Genomic DNA, 25,235 nt, shown 5'->3' with positions numbered 1-25,235 from the left:
ATTTTAAAGATATTATTGTTCTATTGTATATTAGAAATAGTTTTGTGTTCTGTTGGGGACTTCAAAAATTTTTGTTTTGTCTTTATCTGTTCTGGTTGGTCTTAGCTATTACCTCTTGTTTTACAGGATAAAGTTGCTTCCAACAATGAAATACTTCTGCTGGTATTTAACTTTCTAAAACCATATTCTTAAGAAATAGCTTATCTCATTAGCTGCATAGAAACCATTTAAATTAGCTCCCTAATCTAGATTTGTAGTATAATGTAAGTGTAAGAAGTTCCTGTGCATTCAGACAAGCTGGTAAAATACTAAGTTCTTAAAATAGTTAATTCAGCCTGATAGAAAACATAGATGTTCCCAGATGTTTTCCCTAAAAGCAGTGGTGGTATTTCATATTTGTGTTTACTGTTAGGTGGTGGAGAGGTTTTATAGTTGTTTGATAGCATCAAGACTATGCATTCACTCTGTGAATAATTTTGGATGCATTTTGGTTTTTTCCATATGATTAAATATGCTTTTCAGAGTCTATCATGCTTCTGATACTGCAGTACAGCATTTGAATTGCTTAGTTTCCAAATTCTGTAATGGACACTTGTTGACTCATATGAGTGCCAGTAATGAATGTTTCAATGCTTCTCTTAGACTTGGAACTTCTAAAAATTTATGAAATTCTTTCTTTGCTAAATGTATTTGTTAAATACATACATAATGCTTTTTGTATATACTCGATCTCGCGCTTTGTAGTACAGGTTTATTGAATAGTGTCAGAGTGGTAGCTAACAGGCAATAATAGTGAAGTAGTGAGTAGTGAGTGCTTGGTGTTTCTCTGGTAATGCATATCTCATGAGCAAGGATAGTTTTCTGCAACAGATCATATTGTTCTCCTTTAGCAGAATTTGAAGGAAATATGCCTTATAATACCAAACAAAGTAAACAGTTTAGGATGCTGTATTACTTACAATACCTATATATTGATGTATGTGTATCGAATTAGTTTATAAATGAAAATATATAGCATGTTGATTCTATAACAAAATAATCGAGCAATAGAAAAGAAGGAAAGTGATGCTCTTAAGGTATTGAAAGAACAAGAAATACAGAAGGAAATGATATTTCACCTGTAGCAAAAGAGAATTGCAAACAGTAATGGAACATTTGATCTTTATAAACGTATGCATAACTCTTTCTGTTAAATATATCTCTAGTTTATATATCTTGAAATTGCCCAAAATTTTGTTGTGGTTGAGAAGTGACTTCTTTGATAACATAATAAGATGTACTGTAGGCTCATTTGCACTTCAGGATGGTCTATCACTTATCTGGGTTTTAACTCTTATTTCCCTGTCACAATTATCTTCATGTAAAAAGTTTTTCACCTCTGTTAACACTCTTGAATCTTGCTTGCCTGTAGGTGAGATAGAAGAGAGTATTTTTTTTTTTAAATTTAAGTTTTAAAAGATCGCTCTTTTCTCTGAAGGTATAATTACAGTCCAGGTAAGTAAGCTTTCATAGCTCTCTAGTGTCATCCATGGCACTGGGCTTTTTCTATGCAGTTTTCACTTCACTTGTGAAGCTGCCTACTTTTTTGTCTGGTCCCATTTACTTTGTTCCTTTACACTGTGTGTCTTGACTCAGTGTGATGGTATTTGGTTCAGATTAAACAACCTACCTCAAAACTCATATCTTGCTGTATTTGTTGTGGGACTGACTTGTGATGAACCTTTAGGCTAAGCACAGTAAAGATACAATTTTTTTTGAGAGTTGCCTAAGGCCTGTACTCGAACAGTAATGTGTCTGAAAAGCTGTTGAAGTAAGTATCAAGTAGGTAGCTAAGAACCTTAGACATAAAAAGATGATTAAAAAAAAAAAAGAGACGGCAAGCAAAACTTGCTCTCTGATTTGAACTGCTTTTTCAGCAGGAATTTCAAATACCATTACCACTCTCCTATACACTGCGTATGGCAAGTTTTCTAGCACCATTCTCTTTTCTGACTTAGGACATCTTGAGAGTTGATGGCAAAGGAACAGTTAGGAGGGTGCAGATACAAACCTCCTGTATGTCTTGGAATGTGCTGTGGCAATTATTCTGCCAGAATGCTCTTAGAAAGGAAGTGGCACTGTGCTGACTGCCAATTTACTATCTGCTATAGTCATAGAAACAATACAAATGGAGGGGGTTTCCTGTTTAGAGAGTAATCAGTAAAACTTTTAATATTAAAAGATAACAGTTGATGGTTTCTCTGATCTTGGACTCACTGTCTTATTCTGTGTGTGTTACCTAGTTGAACTATCAGCAGAGAAGGAAAAAAAAATCAATATTCTGTACAAAAGTCTGCTTCTCTTTTAAAAAAAAATGGGACTACAGATAAAATGCAAGTGCATATTTTATTATGTAATATTCTCCTTGTATCTTTATCCTATCAATAGATAAAGTTATATCACTACTGGAAGCAAGCGTTGCCTACACAACATGGATTATAGATACCAACAATTCTGTTTTGTGTAAACAGCCCCCCTGAAACTAGCCTAGAAAGTCTGCTCTTTTTTCAAGGCATGGATTTCAGATGGATAAACACCCTTAATAGGATTTCTTACCCTGATATGACATTTTAACCTATGTTTTTGCAGGCTAGTCAGATCTTAAGAGGCAGGACTATTGTATGTCTTCTTTATCATAGTTCTCAAGAATATCCAGAATATTTTTTGCATCTTTGGTATATTATGGCTATAAAGCAGAGCCTCAGTGCTTCCAAGTATTTGTGAATCCTAAAGGTTCCTTTGATGCACTTGATAAGGATGAAGCCATGTTCCCAGAAAGATGATGAAGTTTTTCCTGCAATGGCTTAATTCTAATGAGTCCCTAAAATGTTCTTATCATCAAATTGTAATTCCTCCAACTCTTTCTTCCTGCTTATTTTAGCACCACTTTAGTCTCTGTTTTAGTCAAGGTAGGTGATGAAAGAAAATCAAAATAAAACAAAATTTCACTGGGATGGATATAATTAGAAAGAAAGAATACAGGGAATTTAGCAGAAAGCAAATTAAATAAAACTTCCAATGCAGAGCCATTATCAGCAAAAGGAGGTGGAACCTTGAATTTTGATGCTTGGACAAGATTTATTCCCTGTAAATTCATGCTGAAAACCATAAATAAAACAGAAGGATCAAAGTTATTTTATTAGCTAATCTAGAGCTGAATAGGACTGTAGTCTAAAGATTCAGCCTTATCCTTTACAAAAAAACTTGAAATCAATTTATGTGATTATTTAATCTGTAGATAATTTTGGAAATTTGGCTAGCAATGAGGACCGTGTGTGCTACTTACTTTCAAAACCAGCACCTGCCAGAGATAGTGATGGTAGCAATTATATAGTGGAGTGTATGAAAGTATGTATATGTACTTGGACCGTTTTTGTAACATAATTCTCTGATGCTTAGTTATCATACATAGGTAGTTGCAGAGTATATCATGTTGTCACTGTGAAGAAAATTAACTCTACTGCAGCCAGAACCTGCACACATACTTTGTAGGGAATAGGGAAGATTCCCTACAAATGGATAAATAGTCTTTAAAATATTGAGCATACTATGAGTTGTGAGGTCTGGGTTATTTCCAGAGCCCATATGAGAAAGCTGCCATAAAAGCAACCATTGTGTGAATAGAGCAGTAAAAACTCATGTTTGAAGATCTGGGATTAAGGTAACTTTGAAACAGAAGTAGTATTTAATTTTTGGAATGCAAGTACTATGGAGGCTATATTGTTTTGGGTTTCTGATCAGTCTGAAGTGACTCATCTCTATAGAGGAGATTATAAATACTCAGTACTATTTTTGTTTGGCCACTAAGTGGCCTTACTTTCCTACAAGCAGTTGCTGCTGTTTGAGAAGTGTGTATGTAATTATTGGTATCATCCTTTCCACCATTTACATTGGAGAGGTAGCAGGTATAGATTGGGGCTGGAATTTCTTTAGGGGTGGTTTATATAGCTATAAGTTAATGCTGCACTTGAGAAGACAAAAATAGGCAAGGTATTGAGAGCAAATGTATTTATGCCTGGTAAAATAGCTACCAAGCTGCCATTGGCTGTTTTACTGTCCACATTCTAGGCAGCAGAATGTTCTGAATATGGTGTCTGTAGACATCAGTCCAATTTTCTTTGACATGTGTGTGCATAACACTCTTGTCTTATAGCTCAGAAGTTCTTCAGCCTGTAAATTTTCAGCTTTGCAGTGCCTTATGTGTCTGTGTGTATAAATGCATTTCTTATAAGCGGAACAATGGAAACACTAGGGGAAAGCTTTCTGCATTAGGAGGAACAATGTGGATTGGATTTGAAGCAGTAAACAATGAGAACATAGTCACTGAAGTAGTTAAGTACTACATGCTGAGCCATCTGTCGGATTGATGAGTATGGTTTCCTAAGAGTTGTCCTTTGGCTTCTGTTTGTGACCATGTATTGTCTTTTGCTTTACATTTTTGGGACCATGGAAATTTTGTTCTGTATTTATGCAGTGTTCAGCACTATACTAAGTTATCATTTTTTGTGAGAGATGCAGAGACATACAAAGACTAGTATTTACAACTTCCAAATAAATATAAGTATTTTTCTTTGATGCTTCTTTGTATTTATAAAACCTTTTCTCTTTTGAACACAATACATTTTGTGTTCCTGGTTCTCACTGTCTGTTTGTATGAATGGTGTATATCTGTTAAGAATGCCTGAGATCATTGTAAATGTATCAGTGGCATTCACCATGACTGGTATTCTTCAGAACCTAAATCTCTTTTGCAGATACATATGCAATTGCTTAGCTTTCGATTGTACATGCTACCTTGCCTGTATATTCTCCAGCAGAGGCATCAAGGTGATACTGGGCCATGAAGCGTGTAATGTGCAAGGAGACACTGAGGAACTGGGTTTATTTTGTTTTGAGACAGTTAAAGGGAGATATGAACTGCTGTCTTGAGCTACCTAATGGATACATACAGAGAAGATGAAAGTAGATTCTTTCTGGACATGCACATTAATAGCACAAGATGTAATGAATGTGTGTTGCAATATATAGTAAAAAATGTGAGGGGGGGTTGGTGGTTTGTTTTTTTACAGTTGAAGCAATTGCATGTCAGAACAGGTTGCCAGGAGAGATTCTCAAAACTTTTTTGGAAGATACTAAGAACTCAGCTGGGCAAGAATCTGAGTAACCTGCTCTGCTTTGTGCAGACAGAGGTCCCTGAGGTCCTTCAAACCTAAGTTGTTCTGTGAATCTGGGATTAGTTCCTGAATTGGCATTCCACTGCCTATTTGATTGCTGGTCTGTTTAACTCCATTAAAGCTCAGAGAGAAGAAAATGGTTCTGCCTATCACAGAAATCATTGGTTAGAACCCTCAGTCAAAATCTAAACTGAATGTAGGTGTCTCTCTAATATGACTGCCTTAATCACTAAGCGAGGGAGTCATACCATTAAGGTTGCAGTCAAATGAGCATGTTTCCACATAATGACTGAGATCATCCTTTCCTCAGTAGCATTTGTCTCTTTAGACTGTCGAGGTGCTGAGGTGGAGACATAAAAGTCAAACCCAAATAGGCCTTATTTCTTGAATGAGTATCCTTAATATGAACTGTGAACAAAAATAGGAGAAATAAATCTTTTGTTTTCCTATCATACCTCTTGTTTTTATAGAAGTACCTTGATCGTGGAGAGGTTTGAAGCATGCGTTGATGTGCTCTCAGGCACTAAGAATGGAGCAGGGATGGCATAAAGAAGTTTTGCTGAAGACTTCTAGCAATTGTTTTGCATTAGCTTTAGTAGTTTATTTTCTAGGATGCAGGCCCCTATGAAACTCAGACTAAGAGATCTGGGCATTCTCTGTAGTGCATGGAGAAGCATACATTGATTTTGTTTCTTTCTTTGTTGAATCTTGCCGTCAGTGTCAGCCCTGAGTAATTTAAAGTCTAATTGCACAAAGAAAAATGCAAAGATGGTAGGAAAAGTCATCTTTAAAAACCAAGTAGAATAAATCTTTTATGTTGGATTTTTTTAGACGAAAGGCAAGCAGCAATGAGAGCAGGAGTGGACCCTGGAGACATGAACTGAAGGCTGCCATGTTTTTAAATATTTTCTAAACAGGAATACTGGTGATATTTATTTATATGGGAAGTTTCAAAATGTGGGCTACAGGAGAAACCTAATGCCACTCTTCTTTTTTTTTTCTACTGACAGAGGGGTCTGTTCTTTCTTTCTAGCTGCTGTAGGTTAGATGCAAAAAAGAACAATGGTATTGCTGCACTGAATATTGGAGTGCCTCAGTGAATCCTGCCTGCAGGAATGTAAATTTAAACCAAAGCCTAGCCTGGAGCTACTGCATACCTGGGGTGGTGGGAATACATTACTTGTCATTTCCAGTGGTTATTATTTGAGAGATTATTTTCCTCTCCTGGGTTTATCTCCACACTCTTTGGCAGTGTCTTAAGATAATAGGTGCAAATTTGGATTTTAAGGATAGCAAAAACTTGTAATCCTTTAGATACATTTCTTAAACAAATTGGCAGAAAGTACCCCTTTTGCTGTGTTTCGTCACTTACACGGTAAATGTCAGAGATGAAATGATTATAGTGTGGGCAAAAAACTGTCTTATCAGTACAAAATTAGTGAGACAATATTGGTGGATGGGAGGGAGTAATGAAATGGGAATTAGAATGGTACATATTGGGTCAGGAGGAAGACAATAACAATTTGATGGCTCTGATTTTTTTGTAGCTATATTTTCAGCGAATTGAAAGGATGCCCAGAATAGTAATAGTGAATCAATGCTGAAAATTATTCTTATTGTAAATGTAAAGAGCAAGTGAAGAAGGAGCACTGCTGTGAAACTAGATGATTTTTTTTTTTTTTTTTTTTGTGTGGATTTTATTTTTAACACTTCTTGGTTTAGGAAGAGATGAACATTGAAGGCATTTAACGTGTATTATGGCATTAAATTTTCAAGACAGGAAAAGAGTGAGATGGTGCAATGGGAGATTTTAACAAAAGGGGTAAGAAGCATAAATAGCTCTTTGTTTTTCAAAATTTTGTAGTCTTCTTGTGTTCTAGTACAAATGTAAGAGTCTATGCACTCTTGTTTATCAACAGAAGATATGTAGCAGAAATATATATGCTTAGTGCAGATTAATACTGTATTCCTCTTTCTATGTTTTGTGTTTTGGCAAATATCCATCCATCTTAGGATACTTGGTCATTTCAAAACTGACATGTGTTTCACAATATTCATGTGTTTATCCAATTTATCTCCAAGTAATTGAGGCAGATAGTCAGTAGCAGATATTTACAGTTTGCATTTCATAGATCTAAACAAAGCTGCTATATGTATATGCTTATATTATAAACAACAAAGATGGTAGTTTTTTGCATATTTGCAGTGCCTAATTCTAAAATGCAGTACTCTTACTTAGAGTGTTGCTACAGTGGAAAATTTGCTAGCTTTTTGACAATTACAAAGATAGTCTGTTTATTTCTTCTGTTTTGAGATGCCCTAGCCTGAGGTGGACATGGAGATGGTTAGTTCATGCTAAAGTCTACCACCTTATAGTTTTGGCAAAAGGAAAAAATTAATCAAAGCAATAGGAGCAGTTGCATCTTTAGGGATTTGGAAAGCTTTCCTGGTTTTATTTTTGTGATCTAGAGTATGAGAATGAAAAGATAAGGACATTTCATCCCTAAACAAAGTAATTGGTATTAAGTATTTGTTCTATTTAGAAAGGTCCTTTGCTATTGGAGGTATTTTGAAAAGAGGAGCAACACTCAGTAATAAATAGTGACTGAACTGCCAGTGCTAAACCTGCACTAGGATATGCCACTAAGACTGCATCTACAGCTGAAAGATGGTAAACAATAACTCTGAATGCGTGTGAGATTTTTCTTAAGTCTTTAATAAGCTTTCCTTTAAATCAAGGAAGATCAAGTTTTGTTCACTTGTTTTATCACTGAAATGAAGGAAACTGTTTCAAGGGTAAGATAATGACCCATTCATGCCTTACAAAAAAGTTTCTAAAAATTCTTATACTCATTTTTTGTTACGTTTATTTTGCTGAGACTGAAGGACAGATAAACTAGTTTCTTTTCCTTCCAAACCGATTTAAATCAGTGGAAGTCTGTACACTAATTTCTACACCATGGTTCAGCTGTAATGTTGATGTTTAGAAAAGCTTGCTACAGGAATTTGTATAATCATCACTTATTTGCTCATATGTTAATAATCACCTTGAAAGGTCCTGTCTGTTCAGAGAGAACTGCCTTATCCAGTCCGGATCAGTATGTACATATTTAAAGAATATGTACTTCTGGGACATCAGATGCTGAATGTTGATGCAGAGATGTACTGTAGCCAGAAGTGTGGGAGATGACAGAAAGCTCTTTCTTTCCCTCCTCTGTCTCTCAGTTCGAGTACTTCTGTTGTCACCCTTTGACTTGCGTGTTCCTGTGTGTTTTGGGTTGGGTGTGACTGAACGAATACGGGCTTGATTCTTTTTGTTTCCAGCTGAAGCTACAGAACCTGTTCTCTTGCCTTTCTTCCCTTAATAAAGCAGGATCCATACAGTTCCCTGTTGCTTTATTGGCTTGCATTAGCAGCTGATATGAAAAGGGATTATAGTTGCTGAAAGGAATTGACAATCATAGAGAGAAGTGTTAAGAAAACCAGAAAAACCCGAAAACATTAGCCAACATCTTACTGCTGAACTGGAAGCATTTGCAGTAAATGTACTTTAAATGTCTTTGAGGATTAAAAAAAAAAAGGCAAAAAAAAAAAGCCTAACAGCATAGTGAGAATGTATTTACAGCAAACATTTCTTGGCCTGGTTCCTCAGCTGTCATGGTTATGACTGTGCAGTTACTGCTGCTGTGGGAACAGGCTGGGAGAGTGTTTTCTTTGCTCTGCTTCCAGTAGTCTCATCTCTCACACATATTACACAGGTATGCATGTGTCTGCTCTCCTTTGCATAAAACAAATGCAAAACCCAGCAACTGTTTTGCTCGGTTTGTTGACTAGATAGGAAGAAATGTCCAAGAGCTCATAATATCTCAAAATGGCTGTGCTGGGGTTAGATTTTTAAAATTTTTCCCTCAAGGTTTTAAGGGAAAGAGGTTTAAGGTTTCTCTGCAGCAAAGTTCAGAACTTTGTGCCTAAGTGGCATCCAGCATCATTCTTGGAAAGAGGTAATGATTTAAGCACGATTTGAAATGTTTGCTAAACAGGAATGGTGGTGGTAGAAGAGCGAGGGAAAGAGAAGGCACTGCTTGTTTTCTTTTCTAAATGAAACTTCCATTATTTATGTAAACCTTTAAAAAAAACAGGAGGCACCTAATGCTACTCTTCTACTTTCTCTGTTCTCCACTAATAAGAGGGTTTGTTCTTTGTTTCTAGCTGTAGGTTAGATGCAAAAAGGGATGTTAGCATGGCTGTGCTGTGCCTAAGAGGCTGGTACCCTGCCTGCAGGAATGAAAACTTAAACCAAAGCTTAGCCTGGAGCCACTGCATACCTGGAGTGCTGGGAATACATCACTTATCACTCTCTCTGGTACTGAGGGATTCCTTTGCCCACCTGGAGGTACCTTCAGACTCTTTGGCAGTGCTGTAGCAGAATAGGTGCTATATCTTGGGGTGCTTGGAGAGCTTGGTGTGGAATAAGTGCAATTTAATGGTGTAAGTCAGTGGGAGTAGTTTGCCAAGTGGAATGAAGCGGTGCTGAAGATGTTGAATGAGAGGGCTATAAGGAAAGGCCTGTGGGCTCACTTTCTGTCTCTGTCCTGGATTTCAGCACCTTAATGTAACCTTGTTGGACATCTGTGTGGAGTGAAGATTTAAAGCCAAAACTGAACATCTTCTGTTATGTGCGAACTTCCTTCTTTCAGCTGAACTTCACTTAGAGACTTATTCTCTGTTCATAATAACAGCCTCAGAAGCCTGGAGGTGAGAGGTGCAAGTTCGGTTATGTTAGCAGTTTAGCATTTAAGGCTGTATTACCTGCTACCCTGGGGAATGCCCTGCAATCCCATGCAGCAGTCATAACCGTCTGCACTACAGCTAGAGATGCAAGATTCCTGAGGGCAGGACTAGATGTGTGAAGGGGGAGCATGACCAGATCTGTGCAGGATCTGTCTTTAGCTTTCTAGGTGAATACCTTAGCTGCCAGCCTTATATAGGATCATGGTGGCTTCTGTGGCTTTTGCATTTTTGCGTGCACAGTTTTATCCAGCTAAATACCACCTGCCTGGGAAGTGAAAACTGACATCTTGCCATTCATAGGTAGGTTCTCTCATGTGTCTAATTGTGATATTAAGCAGTTGCTACTATAACAGCAGAACCACAGGCTTCGCAATTTTGTTTTTGGTTTGATTCTTCTGTTTTTTAATGGCCACGTGTGCTCAGCTTTGTGTTGGGTTCAGTGCTGTCAGTGGCAGATGCATTTAGAGACTGCTACATTGGGCTTGTAAGACTTTCTCCTTTCCCACAAATGTGTGTATAATTAATGGATCCCAAATTGGCTTCAGGTTGAAATTTTATGCTCAATGGAGATTTTCTATTTCCTTTCCTGAGCAGTCAAGATGTTTGGGAGAATGTGTAGGTGGAGCTCACCAAAGCTACTGTTTGAGCATGTTTTTTTCCCATTTTTCAGCTGTTTTTTCATCTTTTTGATCAAAATAGGAGTGGAACTTCGCTACTTTGGACTATTGATTGAACTTTGACACATTGTTTAGCATTACACATCAATTTTACTTATTTAATAAAGATGAATGTAACTATATAAACAGATTTTAAAAATTAATATTGAATTAATTTATGTTAAACTGATTTCACAGAGTTGTTTCTTTTCTTTTTAATAATCAGCTTGCATTCTGTCTGTTGGAAGCTGACAGACTGATCCTTCACTCAAACCATCCTCCCATATCTCTTTTGCTCACAGAAAATAACTGCAGATATCCAAGAATAGCAGCAGGTTTTGTACCAGTATTCTTTGTAGAAAGTGATTATTTCTCACATCCCAAGTGATTGACACAAACGTAAAGTAATTGTGCTTAAGGTACCAGAGATTAGTGTCATGGGGCTTTTTTCCCCTCCCCCTCCCTAACAAAGGGAAAAAATGCTTTTCTGTACTATTCATGAAGCTGTAGAGGATGTTTCACTTCTGTGTTTTGCTCCATCAATAGTATCTTGTAAAAGAAAGATTATATTCTCCTAGCAGAATGCTGCCTTTGGAATCAAGCTCTTACTATGGAACTAAAGTGGGCACCCATTCAAAATTCTTTTTTTGCTAGATTTTTTATTCTGTATAAAAAACTATTAAAAAAGAACTGGAGCTAAAGAAAAAGCTAGGAAGTGAATAAGAACCGGAAGACTCTCCACTGCTTGGCACTAATCTCTGGATGTCCCTGAGACTCATGGTATCAGCACCTTCTCAAATCATTTTAATTAGGTGTAGAATACAAGTAACACTTTTATTGTTGCAGATTCATAACTGAAGACGCTAGTAAATGCAAAAGCATGGTTCTGTGGGCATAGCAGTTATTTTGGCAATCTATAATTTCACACTTTAATAAATTATCTGTGGTCTAATTAATTGTAAAGGCTTTTACTACTCCAGGAATATGACATTCAGCACATCTTTAAATTGTGGCCGTGGTATGTGTGTGACTGCAAAATGTGTATAGTTTTAAAATTTATTTGTTTTTACATCTTGTTTGTGTCATTAATGCTCTTTCTATGTTCTGCTATTTGTAAGGACAATGTATATGCAATTTGTCTAGCACCTTTCTGCCCTAAAGGCAGTTTTTTTGACAGAGAACATAGACCAACTTCAGAGTCTCAGTCCCCTGGTCATGAATCTTCTCTGTTTGCCCTCATACATACTCTTGCTTACATTCATTTCTCACACTCTTTCACCTTCTTCAGTCTTCCTGTAGAGTTGAAAGGTTCTATAGTTTGTGCAACCTTGTTGTTACTTCTGGTTGGAAGTATTGATTTTTGTGCTTTGAGGTAATTCAAGCAGACTCTCCAACACTGGCTTCATTTGCAAGGGGTAACTTTTTTGAATTCAGTGACTGCTGAAGATATACTTGTGAATTTAAGTACAGAAATTTTGGAGGACAAATTTTAATCCATATTTGTGAAAAACAGGTTGTTTAAAGAAAAGAAAATGAGCATTTTATTATTTAAAATTCATGTTTCAACTTAAGACTAGTTACTTTAAAATCTGATAACTTCTCACCAGGCATAAAATTAAGTTCTATATTGAGATTTACTGTCTTTTGGCCTCTGTTCAGTGGTCTACATCTGATTGATTCTGTTGCAGTTTTTCTGTTGCACTATTTATGGTAATACTGGAGGGTTTTCTTTGGCAGCATTTTTAAGTTACTTGAATAACACCTATCGTGTTACTTTCTTCAGTAATCCTTTTTCAGAAGGCCTTAGACTGGCCTCTGTAGAAGTTCCCTTTTCTGTACAAGAAAAGCATTGTACATTGTGGTTGAGAAATAGAATTTTCTGACATTTTTAATCTAATGATTTTTAGTTTAAGTGCCGATTTAAAATCATTGTTTCAGTGATGGTCATTAAATGATACCTACAGTAGTCTGTTGGTACCTCAGTAAGGAATTTATAATTTTTTTTCTTATGCCAGAAAATGAACCAGAACTTAAGAAGAAAATTCTATTTACTTCTCAAGCAACTTAAGGAAGTTAAATAACTTATGAAGTAATATAGGAACATGGCTTTCCATTGCATAGTTTAAGTATTCAGTCTTAAATTATATATCAGCTTTTAACATCATTACTGAAGTACAGGCATATATACATATGGGGAGTGAGCTTATTAAGCTTCTCCCTTTTTATATTTGTTGCCAATACTTATAATATTTCCTTCTGTTGTTGTTTTAGGGAAAATCTGATTCAGACAGCTTACATAAATTTTATGAGCTTAAGTTGGGTCCTGATAATACTGCCTTAAAAATGTGTTATTTGGCTTTGGGTTTGATAGCTAAGCAATGATTTTGCCTTTGTGTATTAGTAAGGAGAACTCAAAGAGAATTTGTGGCTTAGATGATGTTTTTAACATAGCTGTATCAACCTGGTGATTAGTTTAATTAGAAGATACTAACCCAGTTTCTTCTGATTTGTTTACCTTTACCTAACTTTTGTGCTTAGTTTCATTGCAAAAAGACATAGGAATAGACACTTGCTTATTCTGTATTTCTTTTCCCGTTGTCATTATTCAGCAGCTGAACTACAGGCAGTTTTGTATTGTAGAACCTGGGAAAATAACCCCATGGTGTATTTCTGAAGAAAGGTTTCTGCAAATTATGTATTGCAGACTGTTGTTCAAGGGTAGAGAGAGCAGCAGACCAATGATCAATCTCAAGACTGCATAATAGAAGTTTGCTTTCCAAACTGTCATCTTTAGAGAACAGACTCTGGGAAGTGGGAATCACAGCTCACAAAAGCTCTTTGTAGTAACAGCTTGAACCTAGAGGAAGAGCCTTTTATATGTGGTAGTGATGAGACAGTCTTCATCAGAATTATTCTTTGTCCATCCCCCCCAGAGATTATCATCCCAGGCTCTTGTGGGCTTTCCAGACTGCCCACAGCTGGGTTCCATCTTCCCTTCAAGCTGATATGATGTTGACTGGGTTTCCTGAAGAAGCTTGGTGTTGAGTGCCTTCCTGTCTCCTGGAACAACACACAGAGAATAACCTCTTTATTGTTGCTTTCTGCAGGTATTTAGCTTTGTTGGTTATACAAATGAAGGTGACAGAAAGTTTCAGGTTACTGTGTTCAGTTCTTAACATTATTAAAAGCCAACAGGGAGGAAGAGGAGGAGGAGGCCAATTTCTATTTCAGTTGTTGAATTGAGCAGCACACTGGCATTCTTCCTAGAAACTTACTTCTAAAAGTTACTCTTAACCTATATAGAGAAAGAGTAGGAGAATTTCCTTCTCCTTGTGGATGTCATTGTAGCAAACTGTTCTTATGGTTCACCTCAGTTTCTCTCTGAACTTGGCACAGCAGACTGCTCATAAATACCTTAGAGGGAATTTGGACTGTTGCAGTGCATCTGTTTTTCCTGGTGTTACATTGCAAGGCTTTGAGATTGGTTGAGCATTAGAGGACAAGTCAAAGGGGCAGTTGTGTTTGTTCAGAAAGTGTCGAGTTGTGTTAAGCACTGCGGCATATCCTGTTACGATTCTACCAAAGAGAAAGTTTCCATAGGGACTAAAAATCTTCTGGATTATGTCTGGGGAATGTCTCCTTTCTTTATCGAATACTTCTGAAAGTACATTAAAAATTAGATTAAAGTGCCATGTTTCATTATGCTGTTCCTAAATTATCTGTTTGCTTATACTGTGAAACTATTTACTTATTCCTAAAGTTTGTGTGTGTGTCTAAGCAGCACTTTGTAAGTAATTTTTCAATGAATTATTTTATCATATTATAATTTTACCATATTATTTTCAAGGGATTGTTTTATTTTAACTCATAAGTACATGTGAATAGTTATATAAATCTTCATTTAGGAACACAATTTCTTACCTTTACTTTATTCAGCTGTTTGCCTGTATTAAATCATTAACATACAGACGAAATAGTTAGGAGAGGAGGATGAATCTGGCAGGAATAGAAGTTAAGCTGCCTGCAGTGTAGCTCTTGCTGTTTTTCTGAGACTGGTGTTCAGTTTGGCTGGCTGCTGCCAAGTCTGCACCTGCATAATGCTTGATTGTAACTCTGCATGTATTCCTCTTAATAAGAACAAATAAATAATATCTTCTGTTATTTACCAAACAACCAAACATGAGGATTACTTCAAAGTCATAAGTGGCAATCCCTCTTCTGTTCTAATGCTTTATCATTTCTGCCTGATGCACAGAGGATGCTCAGGCTTCATTCCTCAGCAGAAATGTCATCTATATCTCTGTGTTCTACCTTGGGTTTAACTTGCTCTTTAGAACCCCTACTCAAAATGCATATCTGGTATTTTGATTATGGATTGTCACATAAACAGAATGATTGATTAAAGTAATTTACATAGAAGCATTCGTGGGGTTTCTAAGCAAGGGAAAATACACAGAAGCACATGGCACTTAATTACTTTGCTTAACAATAAATGTCAAGTTAAACCTATTTTAAAAAAAGATGAATGCTGTGCTTAAGGAAAACACAATTACATTTCTATGCTTTGAAATGTTTTACACACTGTATACATTAGAGGGGCAAAGACATTAACACCTCTGTACATGCAAAGGTGCTGACAGATTTCAGATGCTACAAGGCAGGCTTTTGTAGCCCTGTCTGCCTATTGCTTGCAAAGGGAACTCGTTTACTGTAATGTGCTGTTAATCTGAGCTCATTTTCCTGTGTGAAACCACATTTGCATGCACACATACTTCTTGGAAGTCATTGAGAACATGAGAACAGTGGTCCCGATTTGGTAAATTGTTGCATATAAAGGATATAGGATTTGCATTCAAATTAGTGTTTTATATCACAGCCTGATTATGTGGTCCATTTTAATAATGTTGAATTAATGGCAAAAGTAGATTTCAAAAAGCTACTCCTGATTTTATGTTCCAGTTCTAAATTTTAATTAAAAATGTCTTTCCCCTCTTTATTTCTACTATGCTGCAGTTTAGTAGCAGACCTGGAATTTCTTCTTCCCTTAAATAAAGTGTACACTTCTATAACAAATTGTACAAATTTCAATTCAAATTCAATAATGTGTTTAATAAAAGATTTTCATAGTGCTCTATTCCTGTGGGAGGGTAATGGAGGAACAACTGAATGACATCCAATCCTTGCAGAATAAAAGCAAATAAGAGGAAGTCCACAGTGAGAAATGGGGTTATGTGCGGCATTCCCCAGCCAAGTCTGAGCAAATCTATATGTCTGGACACTACTGCTCACTACTAGGCAAATAGACTAGCTCAGTTCTTTGCAGAAATTTTGGCTATATCATTTTGGTGCAGTTTTCCCTTCTTGTCCTGAATTACAAATGAAAGAGAGGAAAATGAAATTTTGAGGATAATTACTTGACTGCATTCAAGATAAAAAACAAGGTTAGTAGTTTTGATTGGAAGTGGTTTTCCAATCTAGTTTGCCACCTGACTTTCACCAGCAGTGGCATGGCTCAGAGAGGTTTGTGGAGGGTAGTTCTTATATATTCAGTACTTAGGGACCTTGGCATATTTACAATGGCTTTTTTGGAATTTGTGGGGCAAAATCCTGTCTTCCTCTTACTCTACACAGTGGCAGTATTCCTCTCCACTCCTGCTGGAATGGTGTAGCTTCTCCATTTTTCTGTGCTCAAATTTTAAACTATTAAAACAGAGTACACTTAATTTGATAGGCAGCTAATTTCTTTTTCAATCCATGAATTTGAAGAAAATATGTGAAATAAGATGTTTACACTGCCATAAATTAAATGAAGCATTATAATTTAATTACACTATGTGTTAACAGAGTATTTTTCCTGTTGCCTAGCAATGAGATTTACCATGAGATTCACCATGTGCTTAAGACTCCTTTATTAACTTCAGTTTTCAAAGGTTTATCACTTTATTAAAAAATCATTTGTAGGACAATCCAGAAAGTGCATGTTGGATGTTATGGGATCACTTACTAAGGTAGTTTGAGGTAGAAAGCTCTGGTGCCCTCTGACTTCTGTACCCTTTCTCACCTACTACAATACGGGGTAAATTTTGAAAGTAAGTTCTTGAGCAAAACTTTGTGTATCCCCACAAATCTGAATGTCTAGGAAAGGCTTTGAGCTGCTGGCGCTTGCTCTCACCTCCAGTAGTGTTGCACAACTGTAATGCTTGGTACATTGGATGGTCACATGGAACTTGATGAAGGAGACTAATGCTTGAAGAGGTTGGAGAACGAGCAAAACATTTGGTAAGGCTGAAAAGAAAAGCTCTAGGTCAAGCCCAGAAAGTCACTTTTTTCACAGGAGGAGCTAGCTTAAAGTTAGGGTCTCCAAGTATATGCAAAACCAGACAGCTTTTAGCTTGAGGAGAAAATATTTTTCATTCTAGTTACCACTGATAAGGGTGGGATTTAGATTGTTTTGTACTATTCCATAAGGCAGTGCTGTACCTAAAAGGACTTGAATGTGAGCTCCTGGAGAAAATGGCTGAAAACTACTAAATATCCAAGGTTTTTTTCCAAGAAGATATCCAAGAACCATGTGCTTTTGGCAGACAAAGTGATTAGAAACTGTGTTAGAATGATAGTAGTGCTATGCCATTCATAGATGTGTTTTCAGACTGCATCTTGCTGCAAGGTAGAAAGCAAAAAACCGATTTATTGGTTGTATTTTGTAGAAGCATTTAAGGAAGGAGAATATTAATATTGAAATTGTATTATAGGTTATATATATATATATATATATATATATATATATATGTACTGAACAAAAGATGCCAGAATCAGGCTTCATGAAGATGCGGGGGTGGGGGGGGAGGAGGTATTTTGAATTAATCCATTAATCTTTTTTAAAAACTAAAACTGCCTATACCTACCTAGCATTTCAGAATGGTTCTGATTATTATGAAAGATCTGGATTTTGCATATTGAGATGTATGCATGCTACTTACAGAAGGTCTGTGTGTTTAGTTGCAAATCTTCAAGGAATATGGCTTTATTCATGTTGTAAACTACTACATCTATATAATTTAAATTTCTCACCTTTATAATGGTTGACTTTTAATTAAGAAACATAGAAATTTGAAGTTCCTGCCTTCATGTGAGCAAGGTAGTTTTTACTGGACAAGGAGGCATTTATTGGCACTGGCATTTATCTGGTGAATAACTAAACAAGATTAGTTAAGAAAACCAAAGTGAAAACCAAACTTTTTTTTTTTTTTCAGATAAAACAGCTTCTCTACCCATGATTGTTTCAGTATGTGTATTTTTGCACATATATGTAGTTTTTCTTTGGAGTTATGTAGTCTCAATATGATTATGAATGGCAATTGATTTTAGAAGTCTGCTAGATGTATGTCATTTTTTTGGACAAAATGTGGCTATTATAAATGACACAGATCAATACCAAATGTGAAAAAATGCAGCATTTACTGTGGTTAACAGAAGTGGCATTTCCTGTTTAGCCAGACTGTCTTGGGCATGGTTTAGTGTTCCTGCAGCCTTTGTATAGAAAAAGAGAAAAGGGAGGTGTGCCTGAGAGTCTCTAATTTAGACACCTGAAGTTAGAATTTTCAGCTAACCTTTTCCATCCCTGTTCTCTCATAAGTGCTCTGAAGTATTCCTTTTTCCTTAGTCTGCCTTGAAAAATTCCATTTCTCACCAGAGTGCTTAGTGGGTTAGTGATCTGGATTTCACACAGGATGTGCTTCCCTAGAAGCACATCATCCATATAAGAACTGAATGAAAATGAATGAGTGTTGCCCTGACAGGGTCTAATATACCATGCAATAACTAGGGGACTGGCAAAGTGTTGATTATTTTTTGCTGTTAAAAAGACACTTGAGGAAATTTGTAAAATACAGAGCTCTAGTTTGGCATTTTCCTGTTTTAAAGCAGTTCATACAGTTGTATATGTTTTATGAATCAGAAACATAGCATATAATTCCATTATATCTGTTGGGAAATGTTTAGATAAAGTATAGAGAACTCCATTATATATACTACTGTATATATACTATATATAGGTACACAAATGCTCCATTATATAGAGTAGGCCTAGGATCATTTCTGTTCTCAGTAAGAGAATGTTTATCTCGCTGCACCACGCTCTAGGGAAAGTTTTTTGGCTCTCCTGGAAAACCTGTCCTAGTAAAAAAACGTAAGTAATCACAGCATTCTCATAATGGAGTCTAGTATCTTTAATGGGTGCTCTCATTTGATATCTAGCAACAATTAAACTTTTAAATTTTTTTAATGTTAAGAATGTTGTCACTCTGTATAATTATAGCTGGTGATTTTAATTTAACAAATTCGGGGTGTTCCGTTTCTTTATTTTTCTTTTCTCCCAACACCTCTTTATCCTAGGAAAAAAAATCCAGTACTGATAGCTCTAACCTCATAACAACAAAACAGGAAATAAAAAGGCTAAATATGTATGTAGTAAATAAACAATGTAGTTTCAACAAGTGATAAGAAGGAAGGAAAGTAGTCTTAAATTAATGGAAATAACTCCTAAGTGATACTTGTTGCACAAACCCCTCATTTTTAGCCTGAGTTTTACCTGACATTTGCTTCTAACCCATGATTAAGCAGCTTAAAGTAAGCATCTTAAGTTACTGCTATTTTTTGGGGGGGGAAATAATTAAATAATAATTATGCCAGTGAAGTTAATGATAAAGTTGCACTTGCAGTTTTGAGTGATCAGGAAAGATTGTGTCTCAGGAAAATAATATCTTGATCCTGTGCTGAAAGTGTGACTAAGAGGGCATCTCGTTATTATTCTTCTAGAGGTCTTTGGTTCAGTTGTTTACATTACAAGAAACAAGGACTTCACTAAAACACAAAGTGCCCTAAATAAAAACACGTAAATCTCCACATATGTTTATATTGTTGTCTTCTAGGTTGACTGGGGTCAACTGGACTATTTAGTGATTGACATGCCACCTGGGACTGGAGATGTACAGCTGTCAGTATCACAGAATATTCCAATTGCAGGTATGTATATTGCTTGACTGTTTCAGAGATTTGTAGTTAATTAAATTCAGTAGCTTTAGAAAATTCTTGTTTTAAAACACTAGCCAAAAATTACTTTTATTTTCCTTTCCAGTATGCTGAGGAATTGTTTTATCAGTTGTGTGGTGTTGGAAACATTATCATTGATTTTTAACATGTAGACATTACAGTTGTGTTACTTTCTCTTAAGCTAAGTTTTGAAAAGATGGAGAAGTCAGCTGTAACTCTTAAAAGAAAGACAGTCTTTCCAAAACCTGCTAAGTTTTGTAGTAGAAAATTTCCTTCTCTGTACCTACTACATAGTAAAGAGAATGAAATAAGAGTGATTCATACCTGTTTTCTTAGGTACAGTACTGGTAGGTTGCTTGTGTCAGTAGCAAAGTGGGAAGGCCTTTAACTCCCAGGGTTTTAAACAATGAGGTGAAATGTGGCTGTGGCACAGAAGTTTCTGGAAAGGTAGAATTTCATTGAATAATGTACATAAGGGCAGTAAAATTATGCAGTTAAAGAGTTGTGACTTTATTAGGGGCTTTTTAAGGTATGATGGCAATTGATAATTTCTCTTTACTACAGTGCACGTAAATGTCCTGATTTAACATAGAAATGGTCATTAGAATCTTGATTTTTCAAGGGATTGTTGTGCCCTTTCCCCACAGAACTCTGCACTGCTTTCAGGAATGTGAGTGGTTATGGTAGTGCACAAGGTCCTCTGGGACAGAGAGGTGATGGAAATTTACTTTAATCCTGTATGTCTTCTAAATTTCTGAAATGGCTTCACTTTGTTCCTATAGTTGTTCAGCTTATTTTTTCATTAATCCTAGCTTTATAAAATCAGGAGTGATAGCATCACTTTACATTTGTATTTCCCATTAGTTGGTTTTGTTGACTGTGCTGAAGTTGACTCTTGCAGTTTAAAGAAAGTAATGCATTCTTCTTTTGATGAAGACAAACACAGCAGACAAAGAGTGATGAGATGTAACTCCCTGTGTTCTTACTGGCTTGATGAATTTGTGACTTAGGAAGAGTTTTCTCTCTTGCTTATTGTGGCTATTCTTCATCTGCACTGTAAGGATGTATTTTTTTGTGTTACAGCTTGAACAAGTTCTTTCTTCTTCTTTCTTCTTCTTTCTTATTTTGCTCATTACTTGCTCTCTGTCTCTTCTCTCAAACAATCCATTGCCTTGTTTAGCATGGTTTTATTTTCTTCAACTTGGTTCCTTTCAAGGATGTGGAAGAGAATCTTACGGATCTTGATCATATCTTTGGAGCAGTGTACAGAATTCTGTTGGTTTTTGCAATTTGTATTTTCTAAGCGCTCTAATCTTTTACTTTGTTACAGAAAGTATTTGGTGTTGTGCAACTCTATTCCCTTTCTGGTTTTCTTGTTCTTTCTTTATCCTTTGAAGATGCCTTGAACAGTCATGGTATTAGTGGAAGAATTTCTCCATTTTTCCTCAGAGACAACATATGTATCTTAGTTTAGTAAATTTAAAGTGCATTATCTAATTTGCATGAAAGTTGTTCTTTGATTCACATTCATGCATATGTGAGATACAGTATTTGCATTACAATTCTTTCATTATTAATCTGTGGCTTCCTCAGGATAGACAGTGTAGAATATTTTTATTTTGCCTCTAAATAAATTTACAAAACCTGCACACATATTATTGCCAGCCACTTTGAGAATTTTCTGTGAGTGGGAGAAGGAGCACTGGTAGAGATGTTTTCTTTGTGGCAGGTTTGCCCAGATGGGGCATGAAAAACTAGCTTTACAACATCTGAGCGTAAGAGAGACACTGCTAGGATATCTGAAATGATACTGGGTTTTAATTTGACAAACTGTTTTCTTTTCCTGCATCACAGGTCTCATAGCTTTCTTGAGTCAAAAGGAGGCTAGAGGAATACTTAACAGGTGTAAGAGCAACTCCTGGAGTCTTACAATTCCAGGAGTCTTTAAAGAGACTGTCAGCCTCAGACAACCTTGGCTGGAGCAGCAGTTTTGTGTGGGCACTTTTCCTTTAAGAGAAGGTGGAAAAGGAAACTGCTGTGACTTTTGGTTTTATTAGTCTTAGTTGCCTTACAAGTAAACTTTTATTTAGTGTCTTATTCTTTAATCATCTGTAACTTTGCTCATGTTGCAGTCATTCTTCAACAAACTCATAGATGAGGAATGTTACGATACCGTGAAAATGTCATACCTATTTCTGCATAAACACCACTGCTTTCTTGAGATGCAAGTTTGCTTTCTAAATAGAAATCCAGGGTCAGTCTGGAAAAAATGGCTTTGTTCATGTCCACTGTTATTTGATTCATATTGAATTCTACTTCCTTACTTCTACTTTATTCTTCTGTTCCATCTTTTTGCATGAACATAACTTCCAGAAATGGCTTCTTTAGCACGTATTGAGTATGCATACTTGGAATAGTTAGAAACATCCTTACACGTTTTCCATCTTTTTAAATATTTTAAAAACAGAGGGTTTCAGCTGACGTTATGATGTTTGCTATCAAGATACAGTGTGAACTAATGATATTATGAAAGACAAGGCTTGTGATTCCTTTGCATTATCTAGTTGCTAAATTGAGAAATCGAACTCTGTGGATTTGTTTGATCATTTAGCTGAAGGAGCCATAAATTTAATAAATATTATTGAAGATGGATAATTAGCCTCCGTAAAGACTGGGAGAGCAGTTTATTATTCTCTCCCTTTGGAGCAGGAGGGCTGCGTGGGAAGCGGCAAAAGCATCTCTGTTGAAGAAGCAGTCTCAGAGCTCTGCACAAGCATTTCTGCCTCGTGGAGCAGCTGCATTGTAGGGGCTGACCATTAAATTAGGCTGTCTGCTGCCCTCTCCTTATTAACGTTTAAGTGAAGTCAGTGTTAGTGAAGTGTGACAGCTTGACAGCTCTAGAGACCGATCCTGTCTCAGCTGGCAGAACCAGCTCCAGGTCAATACTGGAATTGTTCCATTTGCTAAAGGTTTGTCATACCACCCTTTTCTTTGGATATTGAGGTGCCATAGCAGTGAAAACCATTAGAAGTATACATCCACCCAGTGGGAAGCTGACTGAGACTAACAAAAAATTTCACATCTTACTGAGCAATCTTTTAATGATGACAGTAATGAGTATTCAACTGACTGTTTGTAAAGGAGTCAGAAAGGTAAAAGGCTTCAGGTGTTATTTCAGTGCTCTTAATTTTCCCACCTTCTGAAAGTAACTTTTTTCCTCATACAAAGCACATATTATAATCTTTGTAATAATAAGCTCTGGAAGGGTTGGTAATAGGAATCAGAAAGACAATTAGTTAAGATCAGCAAAGTGAAAGCAATGTGAATACTATTTTATTTCTAAGTTCTACAAAAGCAAAAGCATTGCCATTGCTAGTCATACAGGAAATTACTTTTGTCACCTCTCAGATTTAAAATCAACATAACACAGAGTTTGTGCCATTTTTTAATTGCCTTATCCTAGAAATAGTGTAACTTTTCTGAATATTTGCATCTTTCAGCAATTTGTGTGTCTTAATTATCTCCTGAATGCCTTTTTCAGGTAGGGCTGAAATATTTATTAAAGGAATTTTTGTTAGTTCAAATATGCATTTTTAAAGAATTGTAATTAATAGGATTAATTTTGGCAGCAGTTATTTGATAGATTATTTTGAATAAAACCAAAAAAACATATTTTTGTCTCTACTGGTTAAAGATTAAAAATCTTATTTCTATTCAATGTACATTGAATAGGAGAAAGTAAAGGGATGCCACCAACTTGAAGACATTTGGCATTTTCCAATTCCTTGTCATATGACACACCAGACTTGCAAGCCAAATTATTTAGTCATATTTGTGGCAGTGTCATGTTGACCAGGGTGTAGCCTTGTGCACAACTATTTCATAGCAGTGTGTGGGACTGAACAGAACCAGATCTTGGCTCAATATATAATAACATACAAGAACAGGGAGTTCCAGGTGAGGAGTAAACTGCCTCTTCATAAATGAACATTAAAAAAAGTAAATGGAGAATTTAAAATCAGCTTTAAAAAAATACTGTTGATGTTTTATAAAACTGTGCATGATTTAGCATGGAAAAGAGTTGTGACTTGTATAAGGGTGACTTTTTAAGTTTTCTGAAATTGAAAGCTGAGTAGGTATGGTGCTGTTCTCTTGTCTTTTCTGAAGAGAAATGATCAAAAAAAGCCCAGTGCTACAGTACAAATTGTGTGTAGCATACAGATTAAGATGTATATCTGTATTCTGTCATTGCTCTTTGTATAAGTGTTTGTTTACCCCTTGTTGCACATCTCTTACTTTGGTGCACACCACAGATGAAAGGCATCTGATCTTTCCTTTTGCTTTAATGGTAATATACAATGTTTTTCTCTGTTTCTGAGCTTGTTTTCTTCTTCTGTGGTGAAGGTACATAATCAGTTTCTGCAATAAGTTTTTGAAGCTGTTTTATGGGAGCCATTTGGGTATTAGTAAATTTTACTTGATGTAATTCTGAATGGCAAATATTTTTAATCTCAGATTTTGATGTAGATTTACTCTTCATGCTGTATTTTGATGTTTAGATAACTGCAGGAAGGGAAAGGCAAGTGGGTTTAGGATAGAGTGAAAAACAGAAAAAACCCCAAGTCACACAAGTGGGGATTTTAAAACCGTTTTTTTGTATTTATCCAAATATAATTTGCATGTTGAAATACTCTGCTTCTGTTGTCAAAATAAATGTAATTGATAAATGCAAATTATTGTCAGGGTTATCTTAGCTTTGGACACTCCTGGTGCTTCATTATGAACTGTCAGACTCAGCAGACTCTATAAACTTAATTTAGAGACCAAAATACAATATGAGTTTACACATTAATACCTCACACTCTTTCAGTATAAATTCAAATTTTATTCTTGGCTCATGGAGTTTAACACTCATTTCCTGTTGAAGATGAATTGATAGAGTATTCAGTGCAAGTTCTTTAAATTTTATTGTTTCTGGAAAAATAGTTTCCAGGTATTCCGGAAAAATATGTGAAGAATGGAGGCTTTGCAAACTGGTCTTTCTGAGGTCTGGCAACAGTGGATAAGTGTATGCTGAGTACTAGATCAACTGCAATTGCCTTGTTAGTTTTTAGACCAATTATTCTGAATAGGAAGAGCAAACTAGCCTAGTGTTCAGTTGACAATTGCTAAAAGTGAGAGAAATTTATATGAATAATGGTATTGCATTTTCCCCTCTAGCTATTTCTTCTGAAAAAAGTAAATGTTCAAATCTGCTCCTTACCATCCCCACCTCTAGGGAGAAAAAATTAAACAGCAGAATGTTTTGGGGAGCTGATTTTGAAGTAATCTCACTGTTTTCTTTTTTCTCCAGTAGAATCACTCTTTTGCCCAGTTCTCCTCTTTGAATTGGGACCTCTCATTTAAAGAAAAAATCATATTCATTTGTCAGAGAGACTGTTTAGACTTTGCTCTTGCTTAGTACAATTCTCATAATAATCTAGACATGGCTGGCAAGTGCCCTTGAAAGCAGGAGGTGGAATGG

The 25,235-nt window shown here is 36.0% G+C and overlaps 1 protein-coding gene across 1 annotated transcript in view; it reads left to right on the top strand.

Moving 5' to 3' along the window:
• The window catches only part of NUBPL (NUBP iron-sulfur cluster assembly factor, mitochondrial), an 80,533-nt gene that overhangs the window by 31,054 nt on the left and 24,244 nt on the right, over window positions 1-25,235 (top strand). Inside the window, exon 7 of the mRNA XM_053946814.1 lies at window positions 19,591-19,684. Within this exon, the coding sequence (XP_053802789.1) occupies window positions 19,591-19,684 (94 nt within the window). The remainder of the gene's footprint in view (window positions 1-19,590; window positions 19,685-25,235) is intronic.

Source organism: Vidua chalybeata, chromosome 6 (genome assembly GCF_026979565.1).
Source record: "Vidua chalybeata isolate OUT-0048 chromosome 6, bVidCha1 merged haplotype, whole genome shotgun sequence".
Taxonomy (NCBI): domain Eukaryota; kingdom Metazoa; phylum Chordata; class Aves; order Passeriformes; family Viduidae; genus Vidua; species Vidua chalybeata.
The sequence above is the reverse complement of the archived record's forward strand: the minus strand, read 5'-3'. Positions and strand labels throughout refer to the sequence as shown.